The 25,237-nt window shown below is 40.6% G+C and overlaps 1 protein-coding gene across 1 annotated transcript in view; it reads left to right on the plus strand.

Annotated features, from left to right (window-relative positions):
- Positions 1 to 25,237, plus strand: part of adgrb2 (adhesion G protein-coupled receptor B2) — a 215,354-nt gene that overhangs the window by 54,518 nt on the left and 135,599 nt on the right. Inside the window, exon 2 of the mRNA XM_069699156.1 lies at positions 10,841 to 11,744. Within this exon, the coding sequence (XP_069555257.1) occupies positions 10,856 to 11,744 (889 nt within the window). The 5' untranslated portion in view covers positions 10,841 to 10,855. The remainder of the gene's footprint in view (positions 1 to 10,840; positions 11,745 to 25,237) is intronic.

The following is a 25,237-nucleotide window of genomic DNA, read 5'->3' on the forward strand; positions in this document are numbered from 1 at the left end:
GGTGCTTTTGTTGGGTTATAGTTTGTCTCGTGCATTGTGTCTTATATTGCTGTGTCTGGATTTTTTTTGCCGAGGTCTGAGTGTTGATTTTTTTATTTTATGTATTTACTGTTGCGTTTGTTTCTTTTCTGGTCTTTATGTCTGTGTTGTTTAGGCATCTTACATTTCTACAGTTCGATGCATTTTACAGGCCCATCTAGGGACAGGCATCGCAAAATCGCAAATCAGCTTTAGCTATAAGTGCTGGAGCTGATTTAGTTCATGCTACGAAGTAGTCCCTGCCCAAATAAACAGTAAACAGATATAAATAAATACATTTTCTATTACTGGTTTCACTGAAAGATATATTGTAGCTATCTCTTTACTACTCTTGAAAAAGAGAGCATGAGTGTGGACTTTTTCTTCCTCTTTCTCTGACTAAAATGTCATTTTATATGCTTTTTCATCTCACAAGATAACTGATAAGTTTGTTGAAAATCTAAAATGTATTCTAAAAAGGTAAAATAAATCACACCAGTGAAAATGAAATTAGAAAATAGCTAGCAGTTCATTTTAAAATTGGTATCCATTACATTTTAGAGAATCATGGCAACCATTACTGATCTGGTGGTTATTTTTTTTAATGGTGAAACAATTTTACTACTTTTTACCCAGAAATGAATTTCATATCATGAGTTGTTATTTATGAAATACAGTTGCTGACAAATATTTATTCTTGTTCCAATTTAACAAAGCTGCAATTTTTTTCTACCTGCATAAAAACAAGTTTCAGTCCAAGTATTCTGACGGTTTCTGCCTCACACACCCTTTTTCTTTTCTTTGATTCTGCCTCTCTCCATACCATACATCTGTGTTGTCTCGAGGGAAAAAAAAGAAAAAGAAAAAGCTGGTGTAAGCTGATCTGTTGGCAGGAGTATGCTGCGGAGGGAAGCCGATCACCCTCTTCCTCAGTCTGTGATTCTCTATTTCACAATGAAAACCAGATTCCCTCCAGGCTCATCACAATACTACAAGGCCTTTTTCCAACTCTTTATTCGACAGCCATCCACATCACATGCATACTTAGACACAGATTTATGCGGATGTAGTAAATATGTTCACACATGCCAGTATGTGGTGTTCACAAAGAGATGGGCTGCTTCACTTTCAGCTTCATTGGATTATGACTGTGTGTGTGCGTGTGTGTGCGCGTGTGTGCGCGTGTGTGTGTGTGTGTGTGTTGCATCCGATTCCATCCAAACACTCAGCAGATGTTGACATTTAGGTTTCATTCCCCCCCATGACAACAAGGTTAAGGGTGTGAAGATGCTTGAACGCGAGTGTTGGGGTTTGCAAGGTCAAACCTGACACTCTCTTCAGCATCTGCTAATTTATGAGCCTCTAAGACACGCGATTAGTTGGTGCAAATGTATGCCGTTAAACACAGACCAACTTTTTTTCAGTTTGGTGTCTAAATGAATTATTCCTGAAAAGCACAAATGATGCATCACAACCGGAACATTTTGTCCTTTAATCTAACCTATTACTTGGCAGCAGAGTTATGTTATATGTAAACCAGTAAGCAGACATAAATGATGTGCAGCATGATATTGTCTTTACATTTTGCGTCTGAAGAATAAGTCTTTACAGCATGTAGCCATTTGATCTGGTATTTACCATGGGACCCTGGTTACCTTACATTTTGGTTTTATTTAGTTTATGCTACTATTGTGTAATTAAGCTGTACATTATCCTGTGGTAAATATATATTTTTTAATTCCACTTTTATTTTTAACTGTAATTTTATTTCCTAAAACTCCTTTTTTTTTTAATGGGCATCACTTGTGAGTGTAACAGTAGCAGGTGTAACGGGGGCAACAATATACTTTGGATGAAGGTCTGATGTGGACCCCAAAAGAGTCAAGTTGTGTTTTGTTTTCTTGGAGCGTTAGTATTAATTAAAGACGATTACTCCAAGAGAAACAGTAGTCCATGTGTCAGGCACAGCTCTGGGTGACTGAGTCACTTCCAATTCTTGATGCTACTCATCAGGAAAACAGGGTTGCAGTCCTATCAGCCTGAAAGTGGCTTCAACTTCACAATGATAACCTTAGGCCAGAACTGTTCTGCTAACTGAGCTTAATTGTAAGTTAAATATTTGCCAGTTAACAGTGGCGTTATTTCGTAACTGTGCAATGCCATTCTGTGTAATTCTGTGGTTTTTTATTGAAGTGTAATGAGCTACACTGCAGACTGAAGCCTCATGGTATTAAAAGCTGAACTTTAACCTGTGACAGGTGAATGGTAGCAACACTGGTTGAATGTGTTTTCAATAGACTTGTGTCATATACGCATGTCTCCTCTATGAAAGGGATATAAACATGTTAAATACAACATGTCCTCATAGTGAAACAAAATAATAGGCCAGTTTCCAATAACGCTTTTTTCAGTGACCTCTGAAGAACCAACACACCCTGATATCTAAATGACAGAAGAGCGTATTTGCCACAGTGAAGTAAATTCTGAAGAGGACCAGCAACAGGTCTGCCGGACCGCCGTCATCATGGGAACAGTAATAAACACATGGTTAACGATGTGAAAAGTTCATAGTGTGGTTCAGTCTAGGCACCAAAACCACTTACGTTTAGTAAAAGATCATGTTTTGGGTTAGAAAAGCTACATTTGTTACATAAGTTACGTTACATACGCAAGTTCAAATAAATTAATGCTCACTTTTGGTTTACTACGGGACATCATCAGCTGGGTCCTGTGTTTAAACCATCCGACCATGCCAGACCTCGTCTCCACACAGACTTAACTCTTTATAATATGTCAATTGATTTCCTCCTTTGCTCCCATAATATTTACCACGGCCACTAGAGGTTGCTATAAATTCCAAATTGGGACGTATCAAGCTGAACTGACAACCTATATGGCTGTTTTTGGGAGGACAGTCTGCTTATCACAGTAGTCACTTACATCAATTATCGGCATCTGTTGCAGTTTGGCTTTGCCGAGTATTGCCTACTTGCCTACTGAGGATAGTGAGTTTCAAGTGAGGTATAACTGTCTGACACACTGTATTTGGCTCCTGACAAAACATGTACCTGCTGTACACTGCCAATTGATGTCACATATGTTCCATTAAACTATGTGATCCACAAAAAACAACTTTAAAACTTTATGTTCCTTCACTTAGTCCTTCACTGAGGCTTTCAGCAATTTGGTTTATAAGCCCTTTAGGTTTCATTTGGTACAAATACAACTACTGGTGTTTACCTTAGAGGATATATTTACATGCAACTCTTTACATTAAAGAAAGAAAGAAAGACTAAACATATTGTCACTCTGCAAGCCACTTTGCACCTCAGCCAACAATCGTTTATTCAGTCGTGAAATTAATGGGCCTCATTATCAATATGTCCCTGAGAATGCAATATCGATCAATATTGAAGTTCAGGTTTGGAACATATTGAATAAATGTTGCATGCCAGGAAACTGTTTTTTAAAGGCTGCCGTGAGACCATGCAATAATTTAATCTATTGAACAATGCTTTTGCTCCAAGTGTAACTTTATAAAAAGTAGAAGCTGATAAATGAGGAACAGTTTTCTCAGAGCACAATATCACACTCCTTGTGGCATTGGCATCTCTTGTGCTTGTTTATTCAAGAGAAGTCACGCTCCATTGAAACAGTGGGACAACATGAAATGGGTATGTAGGTGTATAGCTTGTCTCTTTATTTACTTGAACTCTCTCCCAACATTTTATATTTCAATTATTTGCATTCAGGAGCTTAAGAAATCTGTAATGATGTCCCCGCTGGTTTTAATTTTGGGTTTTACAATTTGATTGAGATTCTATTCGTGATTCAAAACTAACAGGGAGTGCCAGGTTCTCACTCGAATGCACTGTGTCCCAAATGATTCATAATCTAGTTCACTGAAACACAATTAGCATAATTACAGACAGTTAAGCTAAATGGTCTTGATGAAGGTCACTGTCTGAAAAGTTGTGTAAGAGCATGCAGCTTTGTTTTAAAGCGATAAGAGCAACAGTTTGAAAGCTTATTTAGGCATAAGACTTGCTAGCAAAACATGTAACTCCCATCTGTCAGAGATAACTGTTGAGTTAAAAACAAGTGTCCAAATGTTTGCCTTCTTCAAAGACGAACCAGCTCTGGTCAGTGTAGTTTGAGTTCTGAGCCTTTTTCATTCTTTAAAACTTTAAAAACTTTATATTTAGAATCTGTGAAGCAATTTGGAATAATAGAAGACTGAATTACGATTCTTCCATGAATCCATTGCAGCTACATTTTTACACAAAAATAGTAAATGGAACAGCTCCACCCAGATGCCCAAATAATAGAAGAGGAGAGTATATTTCATGAGACAAATCCACAACGATGTAAACTGTAAGATGCAAATGTATGCCCCGGTCTATTATAACTGTTAATGTGACTTTTAAGCTGTTATCTTTCTATATTATAGTTTCGATTGGCAACTTTCCTGCCTTGTAACTCTGCTGTAGCTACAACTATTGAACAACCTTCCATACAGTTCTTAAAAAGTGGGTAATTTTCCTTTAATGCCTGTGTACTGTGTGTCAACGGTTGACCCCCTCCCTTCCCTGATTTAATAATGTGCAGTTCATGAATTATTTCCTGACTCACACAATTATGATTTATGCCTTGTTCTTTAATCAGCAAACGTCACATATTTAGCTGGCACAAATGTATGAATATGTATATAAGCATGGATTTGTGTGTGTGTGTGTGTGTGTGTGTGTGTGTGTGTGTGTGTGTGTGTGTGTGTGTGTGTGTGTGTGTGTGTGTGTGTGTGTGTGTGTGTGTGTGGCGTATATGCCATAGCTGGAAGACAAAATGCCTCTTTCTGTGATCGAGGGTTGTTGCGCTACTGTCTTTTTTCACAGCGTGAGATCCCCTCAGCTTTCCATTTGTGAATGAGTGATAAGGCAAAGTGAACCGACTTGATGGTGCGCTGGAGTGAGCTCGATAAAAGGACAAACAGAATAACGACTTCTAAAATGTCAACCGGCCAAAATCAGATGAACAACATTAGTTTGTCATATTGGTTTCCAAACTGACGATCATATCCAGATGAAAGATTTAAAACGGTGCAGATCTGGATGTGTGTAAATAAATGAAGTCTGACTTTGATGAAGGCTGATATTTTCAAGAGGCTGTAGCGAAAGATGAGAAGTGGCCAAGTTGAAAATTTCATGCTGAAGGCCAGAGAGAGAAAGAGGAACGTTTCATGACTTGTTAATCAGCAGTCGAGTGAGACCCCAAACACTTGGCGCAAGGATACAGACTTGAATTTTTGATCATATCGAGTTAGCATTCAAACGGGTGTGGCAGGAGTGCTTGTTTGTGTGAGCGCACATGGATTAGTTTGTGACCATCGCTTATGTGTGTGTGTGTGTGTGAGTGTGAGAGAGCTCATGTAAGGGCCACATGCTGATATCTGCTGAGAATTGCAAATGAGAAAAATACTTCACATCAATAAATCAGACAGTAGCATTCTCTACCACAATGCACTTAGATGTCGCCTCTAAGAATGAAAGATTAGGGTGGAGGCAGAGGAACTAAAAGACGGACGGGAGAGGAAGATTAGAAGAGCGTCTCATGATTCTCTATCGAAAGCCTCCCGAAATGCATCTCCCAAAACACAGGCGCCCTACCCAGGGATATTGTTAAGCCCGGTGCCCACAAGCTATTCCACTCTATTATTCTACCAGAACAAGAAAGTTTACTGCATGAAAGATACTTTGGGTTCAGTGCATGAATATATTTTCTTTGGGAGAGCATCATGGACGTTACCCGATATAGTAATGTCCATTTTAGGCTGGTCCTGGTATAGAAAGCGCCAAGATAAACAACCAATAAGTCAACCAATAAACTTCTAATCAGGTGTTCTCACTGAAAACAGCCCTGCATTAAAAAAGCGGTCATCAGGATCGGTGAATTGCTTCAGATAACTTGGGGACAATTTGATATCCAATGTTGTCGTGCAGAGTAAGAATTATTACCCAGCTCTGCAGTTCCCCTCAACTCAGCGCAGCCTTGTAATGTCTTTCAGTTCATTGTGTTGGTTTTCTAGCGTGTACAGTACAGTATATTATAGATAGCTGATGTTGCTTCAGGTTTTTTGTTTATATAACTGGCATGCAAAAATTCCTGCTGAATATTGGAGAATGTGATTAGCAGGTTTTTATGTAAACTCACTACTTAAGCTGCCACTGAGAACCTCAGGTCCAATACATCCATTAGTTATAAATACCGCTTCTCAGAGACTGTTAGACTGAGTGAAACAAATCTGATTTCTAATTATCTTTAAGTAATGATGACTTTTACTTTTAAATATTTTCTCCATTACTAACTTTATATTTTCTTATTTTGAAGGCCTAATTTGAATCAGTTTTGAAAAGACCCTTTTAATTGTCCACACAAACAAAACAGAGGAAATATCTTCTGGTTTATCGCAAGATGACTATCAACCTTCAGGGATGAATTATGAGTGTGATCAAATAAAAATAGGATTAACTTTTTAGTGTGGACTCGACACCTTTTCAGACTGCACACGTCATGCAGCGTACGAGTTCAGCAGTACATTTAGTTTCTCTCAAGTATGACATCCCTAGGCGCAGTCTGCCAGTATATTATAATGCAGTCATTCTGAGTTTCACACCATTGTTTCACAGCATGCTTCAGTGGCATTTCAGAAGCTGGTTTTCAGTCAGGCTGTTCACGGTACCAAATCGGTGGGGCTTCCAGGAACTGGCACATGGAAAATAATATAATTGGTGATTGTTTCTATTTCTTTTTTAGCATCAGGGAAAAGGATCCCACTGAATAGAAGAAATAGATGCAAAACATATTCGCAATAAATGTAGAGCAGAGTAAGAACACATTTGTATTATAGTTTTATCGCAAGAGGACATAAAAACAGCTTAAAATCAATGTGTTTTGTCTTGCAACAAAGTTAAGCTATGTTTCTCCTACACACATGTTACTATAGCACTGAAGGCAAAGTTTTTGAGCTGATATTAAAACCTAAAGCGTTGTAATAGAAATACTTGGTGAAGTAACATCTGCGATATTATTCTAAAGGTATGCAGTGTCCCGGCACTCATCTGTCCTGCACAGGTTTTACGGCGGGGACAAAAAATCAGATGAGTCATATTGTCACTCCGCTGCATTAAAGAATAACGACCGAGCCAAGAGGAGAGCTAGAGGAAAGACAGACGGGAAGTGAGGGATATACATATTTTGCCATCCTTGGTGATAACATTAATGTCAAGGTGGAAGGGGGGAAGGAAGACATCAAAGCTAATGAATATTTATAGATGCCCACAGTAAAGTGCTGTTTTAGAGTGAAGTGGGACAGAATGGCCTCATGAAGACAGCACTTTAGGGCCTACTCTTGCACAGACTGAGGGGTCATGAATATTCATTGTTCATTGTCCCAAAAACAATTTGCTTAACGCTTCTGACTTCGTTTCATCCGTAAAATGTGTGTAAATTTTACCTATGCATGGTTAGGCCGATAATTCTATCTGTCTTCACTTTTGATAGGTCAGTTACAAGACACGCGTTGATTGTTGCCCCAGTGATTTAAAAAAATGTAAAGTTTTAACTTCATTTTTATAGCGTCGACATACTATATATGCACTTCCTACCTCTGCTCAGAAAAGCAGTTTGTCATATTGAATAATCCATTTTATTCGCATTGAATTTAACAGTTCGGGGACAGTCTGTATGGATGTTATCTCGTGCCATATTTGTTTAAAAATAGTACAGCATGTCAAGTGGCAGAGTCTATAACCCTATCATATGCCAGACAGCATGATGTCCTTGAGCATATTACACAACATGCTACATTAACCTTCCCTCAGCCCAACTGTGCCAAGCATTTGTCAAAGTGTCACTGCAACCGGAGCCAATGCTGTTTAAAAAGTCTTAATGTCATGCATTCCATGTGAAAAATCGCAGGTGAGCATCCCGTGCAAGAAAAATAACTTGTCCGAACAGAGACGAAAGACCAAGATAAAAGAAAGTGGAAAAAGATACCAGGTCACGACGTTGCTATGGTTACTCGTCTCACACATCTACCAGCTCCTCCTGAGCTGCCTGATGAGTGAACAGAACTAGAGTGTCTTTATGGAGCGTAGTATGCTGTGGTGGTAGTAAACTGTATTTTCTATGTTTGTCTTTTTTACCTCCTGCTTCTGCTTTACCAACAAATGTCTCTTCACCCCAAGAGAGGAGAGGAGAAAAGTCATTTTTTTTTAAATGTGCTTTGTGAATCATCCATTTCTCGCTTTGAGCAACTTTTATTGAGTTCTTATTCCAACTAAATCAGCAGCTCTGTTCCACTGTAAAGCTAATCCTGCACTCCTTGAAAATCGACAACTATGTCCTCTGCACCGCAGGGTGAAGTACTTGTTACAGAGACCTTCCCGTGACCCCCGGTGTTGCAGATTTACAGTCCATCAGAAAATGTGTGCAGAGGTGAATTGTCCTTGAGCTTCAACGTACTATGCGCTGTATATCACTTTGAGTTATCATCAACAAAATGCCTTAAACCCCAAGCAGCTTGTTTATTTTGTCATGATTAATTCAATTTTGGGCATATTTTCATAGTTGCTGAATAATTGCAGTAAATCTATTTTACCTCTCCCTCCAACATCTCGTCCTCCATCTCTTCTGGTTCTCAACCCATCATCCGTCCTGGTTAACACCTTAAACCTACAGAGTGAGCACAAGTGCTTCTCTCTGTTCAACTGTCAGGTCACCTCTTGACATGGCGAAGTGAGCATAGTTCGGTGCCTCTTACCCAGATCTGGCGTCCAATGTTTGCGACGCTGGAGAGTCTTACATAAATCCTGTGAATTACAGGCGACTGCTGTGTTTCATTAATCTAATCCTCATGGGAGTGGAGTTGCTCTAAAGGCACACTCATGCTTTTGTATAGTGGCGCTTTGCAGTTGTCACACGTTTAGTAAAATTGGTTTATGCTTGTATAGTGAATAGCACACTTAGAACTTGGAACATATCTTTCATGTCAGAAATGAATTGCATTTCTCACATATCTGTATGTATTTTTAATGATAATGAATAAATGTTGCCCCCACTACAAGATGGTAGTGTGTTAGAGTTACGTTAGCCACTCAGACATTGCTAAGGAAAGAGTTGCTAATAATATTACAAATATTGAGTAGACTCACTAGAATCTCTTTAACCAGCTGGTTCACAACAAGATGTCACAACTAAATGTATTAGGGTTCTTCAATGTACAAAAATAGGTCATCAAGTGGTTTTGAGCGCTCCATAACTTCTCATTATAGCTTTAAAACATGTAAGAAAATGTAGCACAGACAGAAATTCACAAAATAAACAATAAGGAGCTACAGACAAGCTACACTCACAATGTACACCAAGTACACACTGTGTCAGCTCAGTGCACGGCTCGTTTTTCACTTAGGAGAAGCATACTAATAGAGAAATAGTCAATGTATGAAGATGTGTTTTCATGGCATATTCTACTTGTGTGTCTTTTGCTGTTTCTAAGTTTGATTACTTCTGTTGACAGCCCACACTTACATACAGTGCACTATGTCTTTGTGTACTTACTTGTGCATTTTGTTAGGGCAGTGTTGTCTCAAATCTCTCAGCCTATGAGGACTTCCCAGAAATGTTGACAGCAACAATTGTATGCGTTATCTGCCAGCTTTCTTTGGTCTTTTTCCTAAAACAACTATTTTCCTGCCCTTTTTTCACTCACACAACAAACATTCTGATGGCATCTATCTGACAACAGTATTTAGTGAAAAATACACACCACTTTTACTTGTACATGACAGTGTACTACACAAATATATAACAAAATCCATTGTTATGGAGATCTTTGTTCTTTTTTAAAATTTGTACTTTGTAATAGTTTCGTTATATTTTTACACAGTATGAAGCTGTATAAAAGTGTTGCAGAGAGTCATTTGTTGAATTGCAGAGCTCTGTTATTTTAGAGAAACTTGTCTGGGTTTTATGCTACAAGGTTATTGGTAGAGTGGTGTGAACATTTCCTATCTCCCACACATTCTCCTCAAAGCGCGTTTATGCAGAACCACTTGAACGTCTCAGGTGATGGAGCAGACACAGCAAGTGTACAAAAATATAATGACTATTGAAGTAGTTTTAAGCGAAACACTAAAACACTGTATGTGGAGGTTTTTCCTTTGTCAGCAGAGTGTGTGTGTGTGTTGCTTGAGTCAAAATCAGGCTGTTGGCGGACCCTCACTGTGTCGGTGATGGTAATAGTTTGCCAGAGCCTTGGGGGAGCTGCTCAGCAGGCGATGGAGTGTGTGTAAGTGTGTGTGAATGTGTCTGTGTATTTGTGTGCACATATCAGCAGGAAAGGGTAGAGCAGGCCCCACAGTGCATGTCTCAACAGCCAAGTCATCAACCCTTTTAATCCAGCCCAGCAGGGATATGTTTGTGTTTTTGACAGTGTGTATGTGTGTGTGTGTGTGTGTGTGTGTGGGCGTGTGTGTGTTTGTGTGTGTGGGCGTGCGCGTGTGCACGTGCATGCGTTTGAAGAACTTCATGACTACTGCGGCCATAAAGTTGGTTATATTCTACTCGGAAGCGAGGCAGGAATCTGTCCAATAACAATTCCCATCAGACATGATTCTTCGGTCTCGACCCGTTCAGTATATCAAAATATTTTTTTTTGTCATGTCATGTTGTTTTTGTCAGGTTGTGTTTGAAGATATCCCCGGATATGTCTAACGCCCAAACCATTCTCCCCCCCCATCCTTTTCTCTTTTCTCTGTCCATGCAGGACGAATGTCATAGGATGAACACTGCTGGTGGGGTGTGTCTGTCTGTGCTGTCCTCTCTCCTGGCTGTGGCTGGGGCCCTGGCTGCTGTGTCTGCCCTCGCTCTAGCTCCTCTCTCTGCCCTGGCTGAGGCTGCCTATGGGGCTGCCGATAGCATCCCCAGCACCGGGGCGGAGGGGGCCCCCTCGCCCGTCTCCTCACCATGCTCCAGCCTCGTAGCTGGGGTGCTCTATGGCTCTTTCTCCCTAAGGGAGCTCTTTCCCTCCAGGGCGCCGGGTTGTTCCTGGTCCCTGGAAAACCCAGATCCCACAAAGTACTCCCTCTACCTCCGCTTCACCCGCCATCCTGTCATCTGCCGGACACACTCCCCCATGCTCCTTTCCCTTGACCACCACCTGGCCAATCAAAGCTGTCCCCTTCATTTACAGACGGCCCCTGCCAGGGATCAGGAAGTCATTGATCTCTGTGGCAGCCAATCCAACTCAGATGGACCTTACTCGTTCCTACAGTTTGATAAGAACTTTGTCCAACTGTGTCTAACAAGACATCCAGCTGCAGATGAACCTCAGGTGACTAAGGAATTACTGGAGTTGAGGCTGGTAGAGGTGTTACTCATCAACAACGAGAACTCCAGTCAGTTTACCTGCGGTGTGCTCTGCCGGTGGTTCGAGGAGTGTTTGCGCACGGATCACCATGGAGACCAGGACGTTTCTGACGGGGATGGCTGCGGGATGACCCAGACAGGCTGTATTTGTCCAAATCACAACATCATGGCACCACCTATTCCATTGCTCCCGGAGACACCACACAGTTCCAGCAATGGTTCGCAGGTTCCTGACGACTGCTGCGTCACTGAACTGCATTCCAACGATGCAATCGCCATAGCGCCCAGAGATGTCCGACAAGGTAGGATCATGTTCCTGTTCCTGTGTTTTAGAGCTGCATTTGCCATTTTCAATGAATTACACATCAGCTCACTTCTCTGCACAGATAATTATTTATGTTTTGTCACACAACATGCAATTTCCAAGGCACATGATGCTTGCTCTCATTATTAGAAGGGGCAGCAGTCAAATATTGGACCAATTATTAATTCAAAATAAATATGAAATCAGTCAATCATAATCTAAATCGGAATTCTCGTATCGGAGCTCAAATCATTTGATATTCTCAGAAAGATACCACCATGACACAGTTGGGTCTAATTAAAAATGATTTATTGTATAACTTCTCACAGTAAATGATTAAATTATAGACTTGTTTCTATAATTGAGAATGTACAAATTCCTTCTGATTACTGATGGTGAAGTGAAAGAGGGAATTTGCGACCGGGCTAACAGATAAAGAACTGAATGAGTGAGATGTAAGTCTATAATGATACTTTTAGAATTCACCACCCTGAAGAAATGAACCAGCCTACTTTGTGATGATTTCGACCACGGGTCAGAGGTTCAGACGGTGTCTTTGATGAACGCTTAGAGCTGGCCTTGGCGTTAACAAAAGTACTGATTGTGGTACAGGCTCATTAAAATGGGTTGAATTAAGTACGTGATCAGTGAAGTTACTGACGTACTCTAAGACTTTGACTACTATGTGCGCTAGAAGCTTAACAAAAAGGCAGACATAGAAATGATTAAGTCAAAACTTCACCACCCTGAAGAAATGAACCAGCCTACTTTGTGATGATTTCGACCACGGGTCAGAGGTTCAGACGGTGTCTCTGATGAACGCTTAGAGCTGGCCTTGGCGTTAACAAAATTACTGATTGTGGTACAGGCTCATCAAAATGGGTTGAATTAAGTACGTGATCAGTGAAGTTACTGACGTACTCTAAGACTTTGACTACTATGTGCGCTAGAAGCTTAACAAAAAGGCAGACATAAAAATGATTAAGTCAAAACTTAATACAACTCAAAAATAACTGAAAACTCAAAGAAGAACGAAAATGAACTTGAAGGAGTCTTGAAACGAAGGAAGAGAGTAAAATGAATCTACAAGAAAACTAAAACAAATCTGAATCTGTGTGAATCTGAATGATCAGCTTGAGTCTCCCTCTTTTAAGCTGAAGAGGATGGTCAAGGATCAGGGTGTCGAATTTCACCTTATCGATACCCTGTCTCAGGGGGAGGGGGGTGTCATGAGAGCCCAAGTTTAGCACGATAGATAGAGAGGTGAACGAGGTGGAGAAGAGTGGGAGAGAGGGGCGAGAGACATAGAGGAGTAGAGAGAGTGTCCGCATATTCACGTAAAGTCATAGTTTGCGATACAGAACACTTTCTATCAATGTCACACTGTTAGCAGAATCATCAGAGTACATTATAGCAGGGTATATAGTTAGGAATCACAAAGTCCATATTTTGTTCTTATAGTTCGTTAATTTTTGGTGACCTATGACCGTGAGGGAGACGTGGATCTTCGAGATGGTCAATACTGGCCGTCATCTGGCGTCTGGAGAGTATCAACGTTGGAGTTGGCGTATTGGAGTGGTTGTGACCCAGAAGAGATTAAAAGGGATATCCTGTGGTTTTCGGCTGGCAGGATGTGGTCTCCAAAGTGACAGGTTTTATACACCTAGAAGGGTGTGGATATCGTCACCTGTGGCAGAAGTTTGGGTTTTTATGAGGTAAAGAAGGGCCAGAGCAGTTTAACAAAAGTTCACGTTTCATCACGACGTGGGGGTTGAGAATTGGGAGAGGTACATCCAGGGTCAAATGAGATAACTGGGGAGGACATGTGGTTCTGGCACATTGTGAAGGATACTTTAAAGTGGGTTCGCTGCAGAATCAAAAAGGGATTTTATCACATAAAAGCAGTTGTTTACTTGTGAACAACAGCTTGGTGTGAAAAATACACAAGAAAAGTTTGGCTTGTTATCCTGGCTCCTTTTACCACCTCAGGGAGGGCACATTCCTCTACTTGACAGATAATTAATTATTTGATTGTTGTCTTTTGTGTGTTGGCCTTTAATTAACAACCAAAGCAGTTCAAAGGAGGCCCATCAAAAGATGTGTAATGCCTGACAGAAATTCAGTCTTTTGAACTGTATTTTAGAGAGTCCCCCATGTGGCCAGAGAGGTGTGGTTCCTTGGACTTGTGTGTGTGTGTGTGTGTGTGTGTGTGTGTGTGTGTGTGTGTGTGTGTGTGTGTGTGTGTGTGTGTGTGTGTGTGTGTGTGTGTGTGTGTGTGTGTGTGTGTGTGTGTGTGTGTGTGTGTGTGTGTGTGTGTGTGTGTGTGTGTGAAACCACCTGTTGACAATGGTAGGACAAGATCAGATTTGACACCCATGTGCAAATATGGGCACATGGTCATTCATCCATCAATGAATTGAACATGAAGCAGACAATCCATTCGCACACAAAAAACATGGAAATATGGATGCATGTGTGCATCTGCATAATTCTGTGCGAGCGCCTGTAAGTAATATAGATAAGTGCTTCATCCAAGCAGAAATGGTCAAGCACTTATACTAAAGCGTTCTTAATCATTTCGCTTCATCAGTGCCACCAGCGTTTTCAATTTATTGCAATTAAATCAGACCAATGTAGATGTGCATGTAGATGTGCATGTAGATATACAGAGACACGTTGTAGTTGTCTTTTTATTTCAGAATTACATTATGTTTTTGTTTTTTTCCTGTGGGTGGCTCATAGGCATGTTGCTATCTAAACAGAGCTAATTAGAGACAAAATATTCTTATTGCAAGACTTGGCCAGCCTTCAACAACACATTAACACACATGCTAAGAGCTCTAGGGAGAGTCTTACCTTGCTAACGGGTAAGTTATGGTTCTCTGGATTCAATCAGCAGGGGACATTTTATCATCTAACAACCTCATAGAGGGAGAATGGAAGGGTCCGATGAATACATGCGGTGTGGGAGCATAGAGGAGGTGACTATCTTTTACCAGTTGGCCTTGACCTGATGTTGCTTGAGACAAAAGGCAAAAGTCAAGCGGATAGCTCTACCCTATAAATTAATTAATCAGTTGCCTGGAAGCTCTGTTTGCTTTTCTGCCTCTCACCTCAAATATGCTGTTTTTTCTTGCATATTCACCAGTAGCTGGTCACTCGCCCCTCACAACGGCTGCAGTAAACCACAGAGTCCTTGACGAGTAGATAGTCTGAAAAAGTGTGTTTATGTGATAAAACTATCTTCTTTTAAACAATTCCCTGATGCCCCAATTACCCAAAAACATCAGAATGACTACATCCAGCGTTGCGCTGTAAGAGCAAGAGCCAGAATTCTGCCTTTACCCTGCTTCTCCCATCCCTTTTCCTTACCCTCGAAAAGACAAATACTGTATGAAACTATATATGCACTTGCTGAGTCACAGACATCTCAAAAACAAAGTTTAAACGCCAGCATTCTTCCTCCATGACTCTCCATTTTCCACAGTCACCCATAACTTATTGCATGCTGGGAAGTTGTATCAAAGTTTCTATTAATGTTCTGATATAAATTTTAGATAAACAATCCATTGGATGTTCAGTCAACTGAATTCATGACTTCAAGTAAACATGTGCTTGAAACGAACAAATCGATCTAGTTACATGGAGTTTATTTATTGTATGTTACAGAGTGAGGAATAAAGCAAACAGTTAACTTTTTTGCTTTGTAATTAATACGAGTCAACACCTTATGGAGTCCCTCGTTTTCGTTGAAAAAAAAAAAAAAGCCTTGATTTGTTGTTCTTATTTAAATCTTTTACCGTAAATGCTGATAATTTAATTGTTATTTTTGTCAGAGAATGTAAATTGCAGTTTTTTTACAGGTTGCTTATGGCAGATACAGAGAGCAAATTATATTTCGCATGGCATTAGGTGATTTGTGGCGACATTAGTACCAGCCAGGAGAACCTGTTAATAAAGGAGGGTATTGAGCGCAGAAACATGTTTGGCCTTCATCCACCTTGTTGGAGGAGAAATAAATAATTTTAAAAGAGTATTTTGTAATCTGTAAGATTTGCTAAGGGGAGTCTCAAATGCAACATTGTATTTGCAATCCATATGCGTATTTGTTGATTTTGGGAAGAAAGGTTGCTTTGTGACACTTAACAGATTTGAACTACATATCAGTTAAAACACAGAAAAACAAATATCTTCTCATTTAAATATAAATTAGGTATTCAGAGGCAATGATGGCTCGATTATGCTATGTAAAACAAATCTCTTTTGCCATAAATGAAACTATATACTTAGTGAAGGTATCTTTTTCTATTCTTATTAAGCACAGACATGCATTTATCTGGCTTTAGCCTCAAAGAAGTCCAAAGATATGCTGCTTTATATTGAGCAGACTTTTAGTCTCACACCATGTACAATGAATCAGCCTCATACAATATTTAAAACGTACAATTCAGTACAAGAAGCACTGTCCATGCAGGAGCGATCAGCACAGGCCCGACTTCATTTACATGCAAAACACCACGGTGAGGGAATGTTTCATATGACAGAGAGAAAAGAAATGGACAGATTTATTATTTCCATTTATTGCATATTATACCTACTATTATGGGATGCAATCTTAACTTAACTCGAACACTGCACTTGCACGTGACCTGCAGTACATTAATCTATAGATCTGCACCACGGCCAACATGCAACACATTTAACAATGTTATGGTGAAGTTCTTCACATTTCTGTAACTTCTCAGCCCATGATGCAAGTCTTAGAAAACACATGAAATCACAACAGGTTCCACAAGGTCACACACACACTCACTTTTTGAGGTCCTGAGATGTGTGACTGGATGTCGGGTCTGCTCCTAAGAAAGACAAAATAAGTCAGATCCCACTGTCGTCCTGTCAATCACCAGCCCCTCTAACCACCCTAACACTGACACAAATCATACCTGACACACAATGTGTCTGAACAAAACGAAAAAAAAAACACTGCTTCTCATTTTCACACATTTTCTTCTGCTCAGCATGGTAACATTTTCCTTGTACTGATCTTTGCTACTTTTCTCCCCCATTGTTGACAAGACCTTTGTTTTGTTCAGCCAAATAGAATCACCAACAACATATTTAGTTCATTGTTCATTTCCTACCATCTACTTTACACATTGGCCAGATGCACTTAAAAATATAACTAGAATCACCACCTGCTGGCTTTCTGCCTCTGCCCACTCGTCAAGTTGCAGTTTACATCTAGGTCTGCACCAGTTCAGTATCCGATCAAATGTAAAATATGGTCACACTCTGCCCTTCTGTTCCTGAGTTATGCCATTGAATAATGGCCAGAAAAAGTGCTTTTCGCAGAACTTTATAATGTCACAGGGTTGACCTTTGACCACCTCATCATTTTGTCGTAATTAGTGTATTAATTCTTAAGTTATGGTTACAAAAAATGTTTTCTGAGGTCACAGAGACCTTTGGCCACCAAAATCTAATCAGTTCATCCTTGAGTCCAATTGAAATTGTGCCAAATGTGAAAAAAATTATCTCAAGACATTCCTGAGATATTGTTTTCACGAGAACGTTACAATCAGATGGACGGACAACCCCAAAAAACATAATCCCTCTGATCACAGCTGTTGTGGATGCATAAAAATGGGCAGAACTCTGAGCACTGTGCAAATGATTTTGTCCACATCACTGTTCTTATTTCTCTTGCTTGTGAGAGTGGGGTAGAGAGTGTTGTTTTGGATTTAAATTTAGAATGGGGGACAGAAACCTGGGTTTTAAAATACATCACAATTTTTCTCATTTGTGCCATTTAAAGCATGAAATTGATTGTACGTTTGATTGGCAATCAATTAATTACTCAGCCCTTCTTAAAGATAAAGAACACTGTTTCTGATATTAGCCAATTCTAAGTTGTCAGCCTGTTCAGTACATCTGGATTCAAAGAGTACAGTGCTCCTGATAAAACCAAGTAGCTGTTGAAAACCAAAGTTGATATATTTATCCCTCTTGTCGTTTTTAAACATTTATATCATCCTATGTGAGCCAACTGCTTGTGTGTGATTTTATAGTACAGTATAGTGCTTAAGTGTTTACATACTCATGTGGCCTGCATACGTGTAGACTACTGTCAATATGATGGATGATGGATGCCAGTCCTTTTCCTCCTGGGGATTAAGAACTACAAGGCGTAAGAGGTTAGAGCTGTGATCTGGGCCAAGATATGGAGCACCTTGTTGTGTCACATCGCGGCTTCCACTCCACTCACCGGTAGTTTATTACCCACCTAATCTGAAAATATCACTAAGACAGCAAATGTATCTCACTGTGGTTATATACTTTAGTTTTGTTTTATATTATCAGCCGTTATGGGCTGTAAGGACATACACATTACATTACCTTACATTTCATTTAGCTGACGCTTTTGTCCAAAGCGACTTACAATAAGTGCATTTCAACCATGAGGGTACAAAACCCAGAACAACAAGAATCAAGAAAATACAATTTCTTCAAGAAAGCCAAACTACAAAGTGCTATCAGTAAGTGTCATTTTAAGCGTTACTAGAGTGCTACCAATTCAAGGTAAAGTCTGAAGAGGTGTGTTTTTAGTTTGCGGCGGAAGATGTACAGAGTTTCCGCTGTCCTGATGTCGGTGGGGAGCTCATTCCTCCATTTAGGAGCCAGGACAACAAACAGTCGTGATTTTGTAGAGTGTTTAGCTCGCAGCGAGGGAGCGACAAGCCGATTGGTGGAAGCAGAGCGGAGGGAGCGGACTGGGATGTAAGGTTGGACCATGTCCTGGATGTAGACTGGACCCGATCTGTTCGCAGCACGGTACGCAAGTACCAATGTTTTGAAACGGATGCGGGCAGCTACCGGTAACCAGTGAAGGGAGCGGAGGAGCGGAGTAGTGGGAGTGAATTTCAGGAGGTTAAAGATCAGTCGAGCTGCTGCATTCTGGATGAGCTGCAGAGGTCGGATGGCGCTAACAGGTCGACCTGCCAGGAGGGAGTTACAGTAGTCTTGGCGTGAGATGACCAGATCCTGGACCAGAACCTGGACCAGAACCTGGACCAGAACCTGGACCAGAACCTGGACCAGAACCTGGACCAGAACCTGCGCTGCCTTCTGAGTGAGAAGAGGACGTATTCTCCTGATGTTGTGCAGCATGTATCTCCAGGAACGCGTCGTTGCAGCGATGCTGGCAGTAAGGGAGAGTTGACTGTCAAGTGTCACGCCGAGGTTCCTCGCAGTCACGGTCGGGGATAACAGAGTTACACGGATGTCTCATTTAAACAAGGAATATCTTAACACACAGTATTAAGCTAACATTGTTCTCAATCATTCATCAATCACTTAGGGGAAATTTACACCCTCTTGTATGTATTGGCTCATCCATCATGCTGCAGTAACTATCGTAGTTGTCCTTTATTTTAATTAGTTGGCCTGGACAAATTAATTTGTGTCTATAAGTGGAAGCTTCCTCCTCAAGTTTGCCAGAAAGGCTACATTTTGACTTTTTTTTTGCTGTTATCATGGCAGGATTTTTTCTTTGTATTTGGTGTTAATACTGCAGAAATTGCTGCTTTGGACCAGACTATGCAGCTACTTCAAGCTAACCTTAAACAGTGTCAGCCACAGCTTCTTCTTCTTTTTTTTTCTGTTCTTATTTCAATGAACAAAGAAATCTGTAGCTGTTCAACAGTTGTGCACAACTTATTTTGCTACTCCATGCAGGTAAACAGAAGCCTCACTGTTGTTTTTACATGTCACTGAGTACCACTAACAGCTGAAACAACCTAGCCATGAGCTCGAGTAATTGCAGACACTCTGTTGCTAAGTGACGACTATATGGACATAATAAAAGGTCTGAGATGGCCTTTTATTCTTAGAAAATAAATTATTGTGATGCTCCTATGCAAAAGCAGTTACATTCTTCTTTGTTTTGAGATGGACAGCAAGCAAAAATCTAATTGAGGAGTGAAGTGGCTCTAGCAGTGTCCACTGCCTCTGGTGCAATAGGGCTTTGTGCAGTCATGACACATTCACGTCACAGTTATAATGTCCACCAGGAGTGTTTACACATGCAGAACACAAAGACAGGTTGACTTGTATTTTCTTTCTCTTTATTTTATTATTTGACGTACGGGAAGTGACAGGGGCCCAATCAGCTAGACTTGATGTTGACGGTGACTTGTTTTATATTTTATAATACCACATTTTGGAAATAAATCTCAGCTTGTCCACATAATGAAACCTTTGTGTTCTAATTGTGGCAAAACAGCGTTTTTTTTTTTTAATGTTTTTTATTTCTTGTGTTCTAATTTAATATTTTTAAATGCTCTATTATATCAGTGACTGTAGGGCATGTTGCTTTGACAGATAATCTGCATATCTACATATTTCAAACACTGACATCTTAATTTAATGAATAAATCGTCCTGTTCCTCGTGCCGTCTTGATTTAGGGATTATCCCGTTGTCTAAATATCTTTTTGCTGGACACCTGCCGTAACCTCTTGACATTCACACTTCCCCATGACATGCTAGAAAACACACACACACACACACACACACACACACACACACACACACACACACACACACACACACACACACACACACACACACACACACAGACAGCACTTCCACAGCGATTGTTGGGAATTCTAATTAGCACAGATAGAAGGTGTGGATTGTGTCATGTGTATGAACGTGGGAGGGGCAGACAAACAGGGAGGGGGAAACAGGGACTGGGATTTGGTTGTGACTCTTGGGACCAGATCAGCCTAGCATTGAGCAGGAGCCAGTGGTCCGTCACGTACAAACACACACACACACACACACACACACACACACACACACACACACACACACACACACACACACACACACACACACACACACACACACACAAAAACACACACACCTAGTCAGCTCATCCCCTCCACATGGAATACTATCTGCTTCTTAGTAATTAGAGCAGAGACAAGGGTGTGAGTGTCTGTGTGTGCATGTGTGTGTTTTTAACAGCATGGGTGAGAGTTGTTTATTTTCACACCGTGCCGGCGTGCAGCACATACACTACAGGTGTTTTGATAACCCTTAACTCTGCCCAAACACATGCAGACACAATGAAAAATGCACACGCACACACACACACACACCATCGCTTATGACAGAGAGTAATTGCGTGCTGCACAATACAGTAGCGGTGGAGATTTTTCCTAAAAAGAATGAACCATGTGTGTGTGTGTGTGTGTGTGTGTGTGTGTGTGTGTGTGTGTGTGTGTGTGTGTGTGTGTGTGTGTGTGTGTGTGTGTGTGTGTGTATATGTATACACTTGTTTGAAAGACTGCTCAGGGTGACTGTGGCAACAGAATTAGTATTCTGCGCTCATGGGCTATGACTCTCTCATTGAACGGGCTCAGCACTGAGCCCCTTTATGCTCCAGCAAAAGCCCCTACACACACACACACACACACACACACACACACACACACACACACACACACACACACACACACACACACACACACACACACACACACCTTGTCATTTATATCCATTACCATTTTCTCAAACAGATCGCTTTGGATCAGTATGGATTGGTATACAGCACACGAGCCAACTTCCTGTTGATGCTATTAAAAATGCCATAAATCAAAATAAACTGAGAATATATTGTGTATCTTCCAATAAATAGACATCGTTGTCCATCGTTGTCCAGCTGTAGTAGTATTAGTACCACTGCCAACATCTCCCCAGGAATTTTCCTTTTTTTCTTTCATGATCGTACAATACATTTGCATAGTAGGCATGCTTGCTTGACACCTACATGTTCCACTGTACCACATGACCTCCCACAGCAACCATCCGCACAGAGAACTGAGTGTGCAGTTTATTCTCAGTTTTTAAGTTGACTGTGTAAATAAATATTCAATTAGATACAGCTTGAATATTGTATTTATGAGTGAAGTCAGTCAGAAGTGAGACACTAAAGAGTTCCAATACAAAACAGCTTATAACTGCAAGTTTGGGATATATTTAGCCTCCAATCAAAACCATCAAAGCTGAACAACTTCCACAGCTCTTCTTCAATTAATGTCCTCAGATATGTTCGCCTCATCAGAGTTGCATGTGATGTTGCTTTCACTGCACCAGTCAATCATGTGACTTTGAAGAGAAAATGCACAACATTTCAGCTTTAATTAAGAAAGAAGGTTGAATCTTTTAAGGCTAGAATACCAAATGCAATACTCTCCCAACATGTTTTTCCGAACATTGTATACTCTTACTCTACAATACTTTTCTATTTTCTATCACCCTGTCTACCTTCATCTGCTGATGACCAGAAAACAATCCTCAATGAAGTAAAATCCTTGTTTTTCTCTCAATATAAAGTAAAGTAACTGAAAGCAACCTCAGATGTCACTCGTATGGATGATGATGGCAAAATAGCCCCTCACATTTTTTGGGAATAAAGGATGTTAACCAGAGAAGAGTTGTTCCTTATTTGAAAGCCAAGTAGTGAGGGCGCATACTACATTGGGCATAAATGCCGTCAGCAGTGAGTCCCCTGTTTGATTCCCGGCTTCACTGCGTGTCATTCCATACTACATAATGAATGCAGCATTTGTTGTGCTTTAGTTCTGTTGCAATACATGTTGTATAGTTGCAGGTTCAATAATGCCATTATTTATTGGGAGATTGTTAAGAGGCTGCTGTTTACTCTCTAATTTACAGTTTTGATTTGGTGTTAGTAAAAAATATATTATCTTTTAAATGTCAATCTGGCCTGGTGATAAGGATGTGGAGAATTACTCTATTTCAAAACAACCCCAAGTGTCTTTGATCCATGGAGCCCCGAGTTGTTGATTATGTCCTTACAGTTTTCTGCAGTTACTGACTACATTTGAAGATGCTTTTTTTCATGTAGAAATTTAGAAAGATAGCCCAGTGGTTCAGGTGTTAAATGCCAACTCTATTATTTGCAGTATTTTTTTTTGTATCAAATTAACTGGTAATGTGTTACTACTAAGCTACTGAGAGCAAGAGAGCAAGAAAAAAATATATATAAATCAATTTACATAGAGAGCATACTGTATGACAAAGTACCGAATCCATTCCTATGCTCCAGACGCCGTTCAGATCCCCGGGGATGTAACTGGTTGAGGGAAAGGAATGAGGGGCAAAGGTTGGCTCTGAATTAAGTCCGTCACCGTGTCCGCACTGAATGAAAGTTGTATGATGTGAAGAGACGACCGGCAGTGAAAGCAGCATAGATTTGTGAGTAGGATGTCTTAGGAGAGAGGAAATTTACAGCGACATGTGAGCAGATGAAGTGAAGCGAGGGAGATGTGGTTAAGGCACCAGTGGGCCAAATTAGCTAACCTCCAGGGACCCTCCCATGCGCACCCGCCAACCGAGACTGTGTGCATTTGTGTGTGTGTGTGTGTGTGTGTGTGTGTGTGTGTGTGTGTGTGTGTGTGTGTGTGTGTGTGTGTGTGTGTGTGTGTGTGTGTGGAGAGAAAGAGAGAGGAAGCCAGAGTGAGTGTGAGTGCATATGATGTGTGTGTGAATGAGGGGATGACAAAAAGCTTCGGAGCTACAATGTGTCTCAGAAGGCTCTTGAAGCTCTGGAGTGGTCATAGAGCAATTCGATGATAATGGAACACAGAGATATATTACCGCATCACACAGACACACACACTCACATAGTCTATATCACTCTCTGGGCCACTGACTCCCAGTCAAGCTCCAGTGACTTCATGTGATCGATTAACTGCAGAAAGTAGACGGGCATCCCATAGTGCAGCTGTGGCCATGGTCATGTGACACACTCTCCGGAAGTCTGTGTTTTTACTTGTGTGTGTGTGTGTGTGTGTGTGTGTGTGTGTGTGTGTGTGTGTGTGTGTGTGTGTGTGTGTGTGTGTGTGTGTCTGTTCAAGTTCCATTTGCGTGATTATTTAAATAAACATTCCAATGTGAAACTCCAACCATGTAAATCTATGACAGGTTTGACATTTAGTGGGAACAACGGCAAAAAAAATGTTTTGTGTGGGACTGCACACTGATTTTCAAACACAATATCCCGCAGTGTTGTCTCGACAACAATGACATTTTTTAGTGTGAAAAAAGTGTTGACATGCAGTTTGGAGCAAAGCATTTGATTCAAGCAGCTATTTGTGGGAGCTGAGTGATGGTTCACCTGTATGAAAAGATGCTTTTATTTCTCCACGTTGCACAGGTAAACAGCTGTGTGCTGCAGTGTATTTCCAGCTCCAGTCTGTGACTGGATGAAAGATTGAAAACTTGGAGTCAATAATAGACTGACTCTATGGGCAATCAGCCTGTAGACCACTTTCAATATATATAAGATATAGATAGATACATATTTCTGACATTGTTGTGTGAAGACGTACAGTACAGCTCTCTGAAAAATGATTACCCCTTGGGCACAAGTAAGTCTAACTAACTAACTAATAAACCCATTGAAGTAGGCGTCTGTATTTCTCCCTGGTGTATCAACCCGGCTCACGGTTGGACAAAAGAGGGGAGAAGTATATTTTTACAGAACTGAAAGGGAAAGGAAACTCTATGCAAATTAAACAAAACTAAACAAGGTGGAAGCCAAAGGATAAAGAGGGACTGGCTGACTGCCATCACCTTATATAGTGGAGCCACACCAGGTGAACTGAATTTCCATGACAGGCCGACTCCGCCCACCAGACTCCTGAAGGGTTAGGTCTGTTGAGAGGCTCGTTAGCATTCAAGGCATCAAATGAGACTCCAATTTGGCTTTCTAAGGGACACTTCACATTGGTGTATGTTTAATTTAGAGGCTTTGTAAACCACTGGCATGGTGTACACCAGTTTTGCAGATGCAATATAGTCATGCTGCCCAAGCTGTTTCTATTCAAAATAGAAAAAGCTAGCTGCGCAGGTAGCCTCATTGATAAACATACCCTGCAGATATTTTTGTGTACAAACAGTTATCTTTAATTTCAATGCTTCCCACTGAAATGCATAATCAGTAACCTTTAGGCCTAACAATTATTATTTATCATAAAACATTTGTAAGAGCATATAAACCTTTATTTTTCACATCAAAATTTACTAGCAAGTAAACTTCTCTGACACTTGATGGTGCTGTGGTGTGTTGATAAGTGTAACAGCATGCAATTGTTTTAACGAGTATTACCCTGGTGCTTGTGCGTGGACACGTGTCCTTGTGTGACTGGTAGTGGCATAAAATACAAACAAAGAGTCACCCGCCAATCATTGCATTGCATAGCTCCAATAGTGATAATACATTCACTGACTGTCTTTAAAAATCCAGTATTTGATTGTCTGACTTTGCCGTGGGCCTTCATGTCATGGTCATTTTATCTCATATAAAACATTCAATTATATTCTATTCATAGCACCAAATCACAACACAAGTTATCCCAAGGCATTTACCATACTAAAGTCCCGAGAAGGGGAACTGACA

This window comes from Brachyistius frenatus, unplaced genomic scaffold (genome assembly GCF_029030835.1).
Source record: "Brachyistius frenatus isolate BFR_SWC_R1_liver_20210118 unplaced genomic scaffold, ASM2903083v1 Contig_2, whole genome shotgun sequence".
NCBI classification, from domain to species: domain Eukaryota; kingdom Metazoa; phylum Chordata; class Actinopteri; family Embiotocidae; genus Brachyistius; species Brachyistius frenatus.